Source organism: Mesocricetus auratus, unplaced genomic scaffold (assembly GCF_017639785.1).
Source record: "Mesocricetus auratus isolate SY011 unplaced genomic scaffold, BCM_Maur_2.0 Super-Scaffold_4256, whole genome shotgun sequence".
NCBI lineage: Eukaryota > Metazoa > Chordata > Mammalia > Rodentia > Cricetidae > Mesocricetus > Mesocricetus auratus.
Window position 1 is genome coordinate 85,040,004 of NW_024429182.1, and position 13,688 is coordinate 85,053,691.

A 13,688-nucleotide genomic window follows, 5' to 3' on the forward strand; every position below is an offset into this window, starting at 1 on the left:
TTATTGTTAATAACAGGGCATTGGGCCCCAGGTTGAGATTTGGAAATGCTGTCTAGATTTGTGACAGGGAGATATTTATAAGAATGAGGCTATGGGGGAAAATAAGCACCAACCATTATTTGATAAAGGTTGTATCCAGAACATAGAAAGAACTTTTTTGAGACAGGGTCTCTTTATGTAGTCGTGGTTGGTTTGGAACTCACTATGTAGACCAAGCTGGCCTTGAACTCAAAGAGATCTTCCTCCCTCTGCCTTCCTAGGGCTGGGATTAAAGGTGTGTGCCACTATGGAGGACTTAAGGTAGTTTTTTAATTTTGTTTAAAAGTGGGCAGTGGCCCATTTTATATGGAGAGATGCCTTGGTCCTGCTTTAACAACGAGATGATGGGATAGACTTAGTAGACTTCCTAGGGGAGGCCTTACCCTCTCTGAGGAGCAGATGGGAGGAGCAGGGGAATGGGAGGAGCAGGAGGAACTGGGATTGGAATGTAAAAAATAAAAAATAGACATTTTTACCAAGAAGATATACATAGGACCAATAAGTATACAAAAAGATACTCAATATCTCATTAGGAAATGCAGACCAAACCTTTGGCGAGGTAACATTTCAGTGTATAATAGTGATAACCTGAAAGACGACATTAGATGTAGGTGAGATCCTTGGGACACAAGTGCTTAAGATGCATACAATGGACAGGAGTGCCACTGTTCTAGAAAACTGCTAGTTCCTCAGAAAGTTAAAACTAGTGTACGCCTTAGCTTCCAATACTCTGGAGGCTAGAGACAGGCAGATGAGTTCAAGGCCAGCTTGGTCTATGTGGTGAGTTCTAGATCAGCCAGGGTTATGTAATGAGACCCCGTCTCAAAACAAAACAAAAACCAGACTCGGGAACAAAAATAGATGCAAACAGTAAAGTTACCATATGATTTAATCACCCACCATTAAATACATACTTAAGAAAAGTGGACATATATGTGTATTTTCACATGTACATACAAAACTAGTGTTCATATATCAACCCAAGCTTGGAAACAAGCAAGCTGTCCTGCAGGTAGTGAATGGATATAGTGTGTTTACACAGACACTGGTGTAAAACAAGGGATGGGAAATGAAGTGCCAATACAGGCTGCCCACATGGATGATCTTAAAAATGTGACAAGAAGCTAGACACCATATACTGTGACACCATGGTAGGAGATGTGTAGAGAAACAGCTGCTGGCTGTGGTGGAGGCTTCAGGGCTGGGAGTGCATATGAGAGGCGAGCCTGCCTGCTAGTGGCTAAGGGGATGTTTTCTGGAGGATTGACAATGTTCTGGGGTTAGAGGGACAGTGGTGTTGCACAATCTGTGAAGATCGAAAAAGCCTAGAGTGACGGACTTTGCACCAGTGGGTTTTCTGGTGTGTGAATTATACTCCAACAATGCTTTTAAAAACACCAAAAAGGGCCTGAGAGATTGCTCAGTGGGTAAAGGCTGGCTTACCATCAAGCCTGACCTGAGTTGGATCCCTGAATTTACATCATGGAAGGAGAGAACCGACATCTGCAAATTGCCCTCTGGTCTTCACATACACACTATTGTATGCATACACTTGTGCACATATGTATATATAGACACAAATAAGAAAAAAAAAACAAAAGAAAGTATGGTTGGATTCTGGGAAGATCCTGGATTTCTAAAGAGATTATCACTGTAAGAAAAGGTTTCAGAGAGGAAGTCAAACATCTAAGTCACACCAAAACTAGGATGCCCGTAGTTGGGAATGTCAGTGTGATGTTAGGATTGGGGATCAAATAGAAGCAATGGTCACCTTTGCTTAATGTCAAGGTCAGATGTGTACCAAAGCTCTTGATTCTCTGTACTGGCTCTGAGGCCTGACTGATTTGTAGGGAGGAACTAGGGGACAACGAGGATCCTGGTACAGAGAGGCAGGGTCCAGATGAAGCCTTGAGAGTGTGTCCCAGAGGTCCAGCTAAGAAGTGTTCAGGCAGCTGTGGCCTCGGTAAGATGGAAGCAAGGAAAGCTAAGTTAGGCAACAGTTACTGGAGTGCAAAGGACAAGGAAATTGACCCTGGACATTCTTTTTTTTCTCTCTCCCCTGGAGACAGGGTTTGTCTGTATAGCTTTGGAGCCTCTTCTGGCACTCACTCTGTAGACCAGGCTGGTCTCAAACTCATGGAGAACCGCCTGCCTCTTACCCTGGATATTTATTCAGTGTTTGTGTATTATCTATTGAAGTAAAAATGCAATAATTGCTATGAATGTAAAAAAATTGGTTGTGTGTGTGTGTACACGCACAGGGACAGGGGCAGGGACAGGGGCAGGGGCAGGGACAGTTGGTTCTCTTCCTTCCACCCTGTGGGTACTGGGGTTGAACTCAGGTCTTAGGTTTCATGGCAAGTGCCTTTTCCTTCTGAGCCATCTCCTTGGCTCTGGAAATAAATAAAATAAGCTTTTATCATGTTACATGAACTAGGCCATTGACCTACTGTTGCCCATTGCCTGTTAACTGTTATGTCAGCTCCAAAAGATAAGTAGGTAGCTGTGTAGGTGGTAACAGAGTTAAGCTCGTCTCATCCCGGAATGGTTTGTGTGTATGCACAGTGCCTGTGGCCATAGCAGCCCCCTCCCTCCTGGGCAATTTTCAGGCTGCACACAAAATGTTTGTGTCAGCTTGTCCACTCAGGTGGGAATAACCTGTCCAGCAGGTTAGCCTTATAGGATGTGATAGGATTGTGGAGAGACTGGGAGAAAACAGGGAGAAACACTTTATTTTTTCCTTTGAACCCTTTGGTTTTGGGAGAATAAAAAGTACTTAGTAAGCCAAGTTTGTTAGGGAACTGACACCATGACCTGGTGATTTGCCCGCTAGGAATTTTCCCCCTCAGAGAATGGAACTCTTCTTTTTCATTTTGACCTGAATGTTACTAATAGGTCCTTTTAATTCAGAGTATTTGTGGGGAGGGGGTGCAGCACTGAGGATTGACCCCCAAGGCTTTGTGTGTGGTCAGTGTTTGGCCACTGAGCTACACCCTAGCCTGGATTTTGCTATTTCTAAGGGGAGACATTGGTTCGTAGATTGAGGTTAACTGTGTGCTCAAATTTACCCTGGAATATTCCACCCACTGCCTCTGGGTGAGTTGAGGGGTCTGGAGGGAATTGAGAGAATTGTTACTTTTAATTTAGGAATGGAGGGAACAGGGGGAAGAGGGGGAGGTGTCAGGTGACATCGTTCAAAGAAAGTATTTTAGATTGGAGCGAAGTCTGGGAAGAGTGAGTGGGAAGTAGAGGCGGTGGAAAGGCTGGGGGGTGCAGGAGGTTCCTGAAGACAGTTTTCCTCTTGATGAGTCTTTATCTGGCTGGCTCTGCACCCTGGAAAAGCCAGAGAAATCCGCTTTCTGTTTCTGTTTCCTCTTGGGCCAGGTGATGGTGCTTTCGAGCTTAGAACTGGGGCTGATACAGGTTGAGGACTGTATTTCTGTGTTCTGGCCTGTGGGTACGACCATGGCTTAGGAAGAAAGAATTCCTTGGGGGAATTGAGACTCACATAATTGACTTAGAAATAAGTCTGCAGCAGAGCGGGCTCCCGATGGCCTGTGCTGTGCTTCTGTGGTGGTGTAACTTGGTTCAGTCATCTGCAGCCCAAGCTGTAGGTTTAGATATGACCTCTACACCCTAGCTGGCTTTAGGCAGCCTGGGGCAATTACTGTTTACCGAAGGCCTCAGTTTTGTTAATAAAACAAACTAAAGGGCTTACTGGACTTAGTGTAGCTTTTATTAATCTGCATTTGAGTCTCAGGGCATACATTATGACCATGCCTGTAATTAATTGTGTTCCATGAAATAATTTCATTTAGGAAAAAATAGTCACTTGAGGAGTATCAATCCTATGGGAACATTTGACATAAAGGTTAGAGAGGGTGGTGGTGAGAACAAAGATTCTCTGTGTCCTGACAGCTGCTGTTAACAGCCACACAAGGAGGAGCCTGCTCTGGCCACAGCTGCCTGAAGCTGCAGTGCTGGTGCTAGCAGAGGAATCCCCACTGTTTGTTTAGAGAATAGAGTCTGCTGATGGCAAAGGGTCTTCGGTCCCCGCCCCGATCAGCTTTCCCCACAGCCCATAGTTTGAGATTGTGACTGTGTTCAGGATAGCAGCTCATCAACTCCAGGAAGTATGAGCTATGCCATGAGGCGTTTGGCCTATGTCTGTTTGAGTGCATGTCAGGATTTTTAACTGGAACGAAACTATTTTGTTTCCAAAGATTGAGAATAAAGCAGTCGGTGCCCACTTCTCATATTCCAAGGACCAGTACAGAAGATTTTGCATACTTAGGCTATACATACCTGCAGGGAGGTGTTTAAAGTCCAGGGTTGTAACAGGGATGTTTGTGGAGAGCTGGGATGTGTTCTGCATAGGGGAGTAAATGAGAGACTTGTGTGTGCGCGTACCCCAGTTCCCTCTTGAGGCCAAGAAGAGGGTGTTGAATTCCCTAGGGGGGTAGTTATGAGCCACCAGATATGAGTGCTGGGAATCAAACTCAGATCCACTGGAAGCTAGTGAACAACTGCTGAACCATCACTCTAACCCATGGGTGTTGCTTATGGAGTCTTCTTTATGTAGGCCGAATGGTGAGGAGGGGGCTTGTGAAAAACTGTTTCTGAGAACTTGGCAGTGTGGCAGTCTGTATGTCTGTAGCCCCAGTGGGTGGAGCAGAGGTAAAGGAGAGGCTGAATGGTGAGCTGTATGTATTTGGGAAGACAGTAGTATTTCCTGTCTGCTGGGTGAAGTCATCATAAAGTCTCCTAGACAGTCACACCATGCATTGATGGCTACTTGAAAGCTGACTTGGATCAGGAGAGACCCATGAAAGCCTCTTAGAATCAGGGCTCGGGTTGTAAATAGGTTTCACTCAAGGCCTGAGAATTCTATGTCACACACTCCATCGTGGGGACTCTCCCAGCAAACCCACAGGCATTCATGAGAAAGAACACCAAAATTCATGCTGTGGTCTTTTGACTCTGTCCCTACCCACTCCTTCAGTTCTTACCCTGATGGAGCCAGAGGTAATGGTGTAGGGCAGGCAAAATCAGAATAATGGTGAAAGGCAAGGTTAGCGGTGCTGCCATCCATGCCCACCCTTAGTTCCACTGACCACCAGGGGAGCTTTGCCTTAGGTGAGCTCCGACTAGAATGGCTGAGATGCTGAACTGCTGGGCGCAGTGAATATGGAAAGTAGAACATTCCTGAAAACAACTTGAAGATTATAGTTAAAGACGAAAAACAATTTTGAGGCTTTCTTGGATTCTGTGAAGGAGCAAGGAACACCTTGTAGAGGGGTCCTTGGGAGTTTTCCATATAAACCCAGTGCATCTAGAATGTTTCAAGATCCCCTCCTAAGGGGGCTGGGAAGGAGCCCAGAAGACAGGTGTGTGGATTTGTTAATCTTGGCCTCTCTCTCTTTTGGTAGTAATTTTCCTTATCTCATAGGCCAATAGAAAATGTGATATTCAATGAATTTTATTAAATAACAATTCTTAGGATATTATAGACTTAGCATCAATCAGGTCCTAATTTAAATTACAGTCCTGCTTGTTAGTTGGGTAGCCTTGCAGAAGTAATGTAATTCTCTGATGTTAAAATGTTTGTAAAAGGGAGAAATCGGTTGGGAGGGTCTCTGTGAGAATTAAATGAGAAAATCTATTAAGTAGTAAACAAGGCAGAGGTCCAGCCACACTCCTGCTGTTCTGTGATGGAAGATGCTCTGGGATGGGGGCAGGAAGGAGGGCCAGTGTGCCCACCTCCAGAGAGTCACAGTAGGCAGACTGGAAGGTGCCCTCCCGGAGATCTGCCTGTGAGTGCTGGAGCTACCTATGATTTGGTGGTGAAGTCCTAGACCCTTCCTCTCAGGCAATGTTCCTGTCTTTACCCTGCTTATTTCTGGCTGGACTGGGGGAAGAACTGGACACTATGTAATTTTAGGAAAAGTAGCCATAATACATGTGTAGTGGAGAGAGGGCAAGAGCAGGAAAGAGGGAGAAAGAGGAGGAATAGGCCTAGAGTGTTTCCTGAAGTCATTTGTAAGCTCAGGGTGACGGCATAAGCCCTTAGCCTCTTGGTTTGACTCTGTAGTTCTCTTAAATAATTTTATTAGCATGTACTAATTATACAGTAGTGATTATGTGGTTTCCATACATATTCTTAATCACACTTCTGTTAGCTGCTCTTGTCCCCCCCCCTTATCTGCAGACCCTTCTCGTCTTCCCAGCTCTGACTGTAGCTCTTACAGTCTACATTTTTTTTTTTAATTGTGGTGAAATCTGTCAGATACATGCAGTAAATTCTGTTGACAATGTAACATACACACACCCATATGTGCCTTTTCAGGATATGATACTTTCAAAGATTTTTCGACTCTTAAGTCTTTTATACCCTTCCTTCCACATTGTGTCCTTCAGAAAACCCCTAAGACTTCTGAGAGTGGCATGGGCTCAGAGGTGCCAGGCATGTTTTCCATGGATCTAGCCTCCTTTCCTCTTTGTGGAAGAGGTAGGAATTAACCAAAGTGCTGGATCTCCAGTCCCCGATGCAGGTCAGACTCCCCCCTGTGGTGGTGATTGGGAATTGCACTTTCCCACCATGCATGCCTCAGGAGAAAGTGGTTGTCGTTATTGTCCCTTGGAATGCGGAAGGGCAGCTCATTCTTGTCACCTCTTCCCCATTTTCCTGTTTCACTGAGCCTGCTGCTAGTGAGTTTGTTGTTCCTTTAGGAAGCCAAGCGGAGAACCTGCCGAGTGGAGGATGCAGCATAATGTTGAGAACAACCAGCCTTACCTAGACCAGATCTTTTCATTTTTCTGTTTTTGGTTTTTTGAGACAGGGTTTCTTTGTGTATCCTGGCCATTCTAGAACTTGACCAGGCTGACCTCAAACTCTTGAGTGGTGAGGTCAAAGGTGTGTGCTACCCCGCTGGCTGCCCAGACCAGGTCTTATCATGGTCAGTAGATCTTTCCACCCAAGTGGAATAATTTCTCCAGTGGGAGGTCTCCTGGCCTTTCATTATTGGACATCCCCTTTCTTCTGGTTAGGACTCTCTTCTACATATCTTTAATGTGCTGTCAGGAAATCCCAGCAGACCACCTCCACCCCCCTTCTGAAGTTTTTTTGGTCTGCCATGAGTTCCTGAAGCTCCACTGTGTAGCTCAGCGCCCCTCCCATCTGCAGCTGCAGTTTTTTTCTGCTTAATTACAGTTACTGAGGCTCTGTGAACACATGCATAGCTCCCATGCGTAGTTGCTGTCATAGCCACTTATTTTGTTGTCTTCTGGACAAGCATGGTGTTTCTGTTGTTTGGCTTAGCCTGTCTGTATCCATCTTATTATTTTGTTGCTGTTGGGAATTGACAGAGCATGCCCAGCAAGTCATTATCCCATCCATAGCTTTGGTAATTCTCTTGTTTTCAACAGTAGCTCAATGATTGAGTGTTCTTCAAAGGGATCAGTTAGCTCTATCATTGAGGAGTACAAAGTGGATGTGCACCCAAATTATAACTTGGAACTAGCAGTGTAGGAAAACTGACTGAAGGGTTCTGAGTAGTGGGTAATGAGGGATCAAACTGAAAGGCTTTTGTGTACTGTTTAAAGAAACTAACTGCTGGTCACCCCTGGAGGCTCAACCTTGTTTTAGCTCTTCAGGAAACTGATCATAAAAATTCAAGACCTGCCCGAGCAACTCAGTAAGACCAAAACTAAGAGGAGGGCTAGTTCAGTGTTGGAGTTCTTGCCTGATATACCCCAGTCTTAGCTACACTCCCCAGTGCCAAGGGAAAAGAAACACCCCCAATAACAAGCAATCGACAAACAAATATAAACCACTGATTCTAAGGAGAAATAGGGGGTTATTGCCATCTTGTCCATTGTATGGTTGTAATCTTTACACACACAAGTAAACACATGTTAAACGAGCAAGATAGATTTATGCTTATGTGTCTATCTGTGTAATTGCTACTTAGATCCTGAGAATATTTTCTGAAGCCCAGATGGGAGCTTATCTGGGTTCATAACATTCAGACACCAAGTTCCAGATGGCTCATGGTGGGTCTGGGGTAACTGGGACTGAATTATTACAGCTGCCCTCCCCCCTCCGCCGCAGAGGAGCACGGCTTTAGACTTGAGGAAAAGCACTGAGGCTGCATGGAGCTGCCTGCGCCAGCAGCCCAGTTATTGTTATGGCTGAAGTGCATCACAGCAGAGGTTGCACCCCCTGAACACTGCTCCTCTGGTCTGCATTACCCCCCCCCCCCCCCCGTTCCTCCATTATGAGTGCTGCAGGTTTGGGCTGCAGAGATTTGTCTCAGACCCCACTTTAGTAGTAAACTTTATTACCAGGGACTGGCTCTTCTTTTTTAAAATAAAGATTGGTTTTTATTTTATGTATGTAGGCATCTTGCCTGCAGCTGTGTCTGTTTTAACATGTGTGTGTAGTACTCGTGGAGACCAGAAAAGAGCGTGGGATACACTGGAGCTGGAGTTATAGATGGGTGTGAGCAGCCACAAGGTGCCGGGAACTAAACCCAGGTCCTTGGGAGACTGTTTTTTTATTGGTGACCTGTTGCCTCATTCTGTTTCTAAGTTCAGGTCATGGTGGTATTGTTCTTTAAAGACAGGATCTCCTGTATCTCAGGCTGGTCTAGAACTGGCTATATAGGTGAGGTTGACCTTCAAGTTCTGTCCCTCCTACCTCTACCTCTACCCCCCCCCCAGTACACCACCACACCAGGCTTAGGCTGGAGATTAGATGCTGTGACAGACTTTGATCCTCAAGGAAGGCCTCACCCTCCCTGGGGAACAGAAGGGGGGGAAATGGAGGGTCATTGGGGGGCATGAGAGGATGGGAGGGAGAGGGATTGATATGTAAAATAAGATTGTTTCTAATTTAAATAAAAAAGAAACAAAAAAGAGTGCTTACTTCTCAAGGTTGAGGCCTGAGTTGACTTGATAGCATCCATGTAACAAGCTGTGTGTTCTGCACACCCCAGCACTGAGGATGTAGGGACTTGAGATTTGCTGGGGTTTGTTAGCTTCTATTTTAGTCAAAAACCTGGGAGTTCCGGATTTAGGAGGACACTGCCTCAGAAGGAGTAGGCAGAGGGTCATAGAGGGACACAGGTGATGCTGTCACCTGTGCATATATACGACAGGCATGTACATGTATGTGTACTCACACTAACATGCTAAAAAAATGAAAAAAAGAATTTAAGTGGACAAAGGTGTGCCAGTGTTAGAAAAGCAAACTTCTGCAGGCACTAAAAGGAAAATTAAACAATTGTTGTGTACTTCAAGGTCCTGTAAACCAACATCACATGCCACTGTCTTCATTTAGTTCCGTAGTACAGAACACAGTTGTGTTTGAAGAGTTCCAGCTATTAGACATTTATAAAAATGTATTGAGTACTTGCTCATTCATTCTTCATGTTTTTAGTGGGAGGAGTGGGGACTGTCCCATGCCAAACATTTGCAGGGCTCTCAATTTTGGTCGTAGTATTGCAAAGGGAAGGAGTAATAAAAATTCAGGTTTCACAGGATCAAATCATTGCAGGAAGCATCAGATTGCTGTAAAGAAACATAGGAGACTTTTTTACGAGACAGGGTTTCTCTGTATTGTTTTGGAGGCTGTCGGTCCAGCCTGGCCTCGAACTCACAGAGATCCGCCTGCCTCTGCCTCCCGAGTGCTGGGATTAAAGGCGTGCACCACCAACACCACCTGGCGAAACATAGGAGATTTATCACGAGCCAGGTATAGGTGCAGACCTGTAATCTAGTACTTGATGTGTCGGTGGGAGGTCAGCCAGGCTACAGAATGAGTTCAGGCTCAGCCTGGGCTACAGGAGACCCTACCCTGGAATGCCTCCCACCTCCCATTAAATAAAATGTTGCCCTAACTCTGAAAGTGTAAGCTCCGTCCACTCTCCCGAGCGGCTGGGCTCACTTCCCATAGAACACAGTGCAGGTCTGCCCAGGGTTGCTCTTATACCTGTTAGTTTTAGATGTGGACCGGGTGGGGATGGAGGGAGCTTCCTACTAAAAGCTACTGCTGTTGGCACATGACTCATTACTGGCTTTGTTTAATAACTCATGTGTTTAAACAAAAGTGGCAGGAAAGAAATAGAATTATGGGTAATGGTTACACATTTAAGGCTACTCCTAAAGTATAAATGAAATATGAAACATTTCCTCCTAAAAAATAAGTAAGTAGTAGTAGTAGACAGTCTAATTGTCTTCTTTTGTCCTCTCTTTAGGGTCTTGTTTGAGTTGCTTTCTGAACATAAGGGACCAAGCTGAGGGGTGTTACTTAAGAATTCGATGTCTGTCGTGTCCCCCCCCAGGTTAGAAGTGTGTGCCGCTCTTGCACAGGTTGAATTCTGCTCCTAGCACCACAGAGGGTGACTCTGAACCGCAGTAACTCCAGCTCTGGGAGATTTGATTCCCTCTTGTATAGGTCATACACACTGATACATGCACACATAATTAAAGCTAAAATCTTTAAGGTAACCTAATACAATTAAAATGTGTTATTTCCTGAAAAGTAGAATTCAGTAAAACTAATACTGTTAGGTAGAAAGTAACATGAATTTTAAAATAAGACTTTTCTTTTTCTGATTGTTTTACCAGTCCTATTTTGTGACGGACTATGATCCAACCATTGAAGACTCATACACAAAGCAGTGTGTGATTGATGACCGAGCGGCCCGGCTGGACAGTAAGTAAACCCTAAGAGCTCACATCTTCTAAAGCGCCCTGACTTTCAGTGTTAAATTTGATGTTTCTCAGGTTAAACAGTGTAACTGAAGTATTAGATAATCTAGACTAGAAGCCTTTCATTAGCCACTCCCACCCCCACCCTACACTGGGGATTAAACAGCAGGCCTTGAACAGCTGGGCAAGGTGCCTCCTGCTGAGCTAGTCCTGGCTAGTTACTGTCTTTGGTTCTGATAGATGAATCCTCATGCTGATCAATTTAAGTACTCCTCAGCAGATGGAAAGGAAAACAGTAATGGGACTGATTTTTGTTCTGGTGAAACTGATCTTGTTACGTAACTTGTTGAAATGTTTTTTAGGGGTCATTGGAAGAAACACCAGCTCTTAGCTCTTCATGTCTTTTGGCAAATGTTAAAATAGGGCAAGTGGCCATAGAGAGTCAGTATTTGTTAACTGGGAGTTTATAGCTTGGAGGCTTTAACACGAACAACCCACTGAAGAAAATCCTGGTGTTTTAACTAGTAGGGCGGTCAAGAAATACATTAGTGGCTGGGCTAAGGAGGAGGGGAGAGGGAGAGAGACACAGAGAGAGACAGAGACAGTCAGAGACAGACAGACAGGCACACACAGAGAGACAGACAGACACGTAGAGATAGAGAGGGAGACAGAATGAATCAGCCATAGTTCCTTTTTTTTTTTAAGATTTATTTTTAAGTGCATGAATGTTTTGCCTGCATGTATGCATGTGTGTCACATGCCAAGGAGGCCAGAAGAGGGTGTCAGAGTCCCCGGAGCTGGAGTTATGTAAGCGGTTATGAGTTGCCATGCAGGTTCTGGGAACAGAACCTGGGTCCTCTGGAAGAGCAGCCAGTGCTCTTGTTCACCCAGCCATCTCTCCAGCCCACCCTCAGTTTCTTGCTTGAACATGCAGACATCTTTTCCAAGATCTTTACACAGAGAAGATAAATAACCAAGTGATTTTTAGAGCTGATTTGCTTCCATCTGCTTGGGTGTGTTTGATATTTTTAACCTTGTAATTTGTATGCTAATATATGCTAGCCACAAAATCAATCTGTGCGATGAAGATAAACTCTGGAACTGGCTGCCATTAGATTATGTCTGCCTTTGGTGTTAGAAATGAAATATTAAGACAGGAATGCCATTGCCTATTGCGTCAAATAGGAGGCTCTGTGGAGGGCCTGGTAGGGGGCTGCCCTTGTGGGGAGGTGATTTATAAAGTGAAAACACAGTTTTCTTTGTTGTTTTTCTTTAGTTTTGGATACAGCTGGACAAGAGGAGTTTGGAGCCATGAGAGAGCAGTACATGAGGACGGGCGAGGGCTTCCTGTTGGTCTTTTCAGTCACTGATAGAGGCAGGTTGGTGCCAGTTAAAGTGCGATGGAAAAACATTGTATACATGTGTGAAAATGTCATATAGAAACCTAATATTATGTACAATTAATATAATTGGTAATAAAAGCTTACATCAGGAATGATAGGCTCTGTCCAGATTGCTGTTTTTATGGAATTAAGGTTTCCATTCTTTACAGTAGAAAAATGGCAATATGGTAATAAATGGAACACAAAATTCACTGAAGTTTGATTCTTAGCATAATATATTTATTTATTTATTTTTAAAGTTTTGAAGAAATCTACAAGTTTCAAAGACAGATTCTCCGAGTAAAGGACCGTGATGAGTTTCCCATGATTTTAATCGGCAATAAGGCCGACCTGGATCACCAGAGACAGGTAAGAGGAGGGAATTCTGTGCTCGGGAGGCTGTGTAAATGAAGCCGTTTACTTCATGAAACAATGGAGCACCCACACTCACAGAGCCCGTGCAGGCACCAGCTCTGTGCTGAGTCTGGCACACTGTGTCTCACAGAATGGCGTGTGCAAAGTGTGAAGGAAGTTGGGGGGAGCTATATTTTCATTATTTTTACACAGAATCCCAGAAAGCTCTCTCTGTAAGCCTGCATATTGTCTGTATTAGTGCCAAGCTCGTGGCACTAAATGGATGACATCTTAAAAACTATAAGTTAAGACCATTTTTTTTTGTTCTTCCCCTCTCCCCCAAAGAAAATTTAATTACCTTCTTTAAGCAAAAAAAAAAAAAAAAAAGAAAGCAAATTTGTTTTATAACCATTATTCAATTTGTCAAACTCCTATGAAGAATTTTCATTTAATCATGTCTTCTTCCCTTCCCTTTTTATTGTTTTCAGGTAGGGTCTTATTGAGTGTCCCAGGTTTTGAACTTGTGATTTTTTTTTTTTGTTCAGCCTCTCAAGTGCTAACATCACAGTGGTGTGTTGCCATTCTTAGCTCACACAGAACCATAAAGCTACCCATAGATACATAATTGATTCACTGCTTATCCACAATCACTTTTATTTAAAGGATAGCAGTGATGTAAATTATAGTAAGTAGACACCCCCTAATTAGTCTTGGTGGGTAGCCTAGACTGGCCTGGAGTTCATAGTCCAGGTTGTTCACAAAAAGAAAATCCCCTTGCTTTAGCCTTCTGGGATTATGGGACTGCACCATGGCACTTGGCTTTGGATGTTTCTTTAGTCTAATTAATGAATAACTGAATTTTCACTTAATGCCTCACACTGGCTAGCTCTGATGCTAGTGGCCTCCAGTGTTAGTATCTTTGACATCCCTTTTTGTGTATTGTCTGCCCTGTCTGCTTGGAACTGAGTCAGCTACCTCTGCCATGGAGTTCCTCCTGTGAATTCCTTTTAGTCTCTGTCACACATCTAGATCCTAGCATTGAAATTGCCTCTTGTTAGTATTTCCTCTTGTTTGCATGTAGCCTCATGTCAACAGATTCTTTTTACTTTATTGTTTATTACTATTATTGTTGTTGTTATATTATGTGTTCATATAGTATGTGCACAATGTGTGTAAATCAGAGAGCATCTTTGGAGTCAG

The 13,688-nt window shown here is 44.0% G+C and overlaps 1 protein-coding gene across 1 annotated transcript in view; it reads left to right on the forward strand.

Annotated features, from left to right (window-relative positions):
• The window catches only part of Rras2 (RAS related 2), a 67,133-nt gene that overhangs the window by 42,736 nt on the left and 10,709 nt on the right, over nt 1–13,688 (forward strand). The window contains exons 2-4 of the mRNA XM_005075648.4: nt 10,669–10,756; nt 12,029–12,131; nt 12,395–12,503. Of these exons, the coding sequence (XP_005075705.1) occupies nt 10,669–10,756; nt 12,029–12,131; nt 12,395–12,503 (300 nt within the window). The remainder of the gene's footprint in view (nt 1–10,668; nt 10,757–12,028; nt 12,132–12,394; nt 12,504–13,688) is intronic.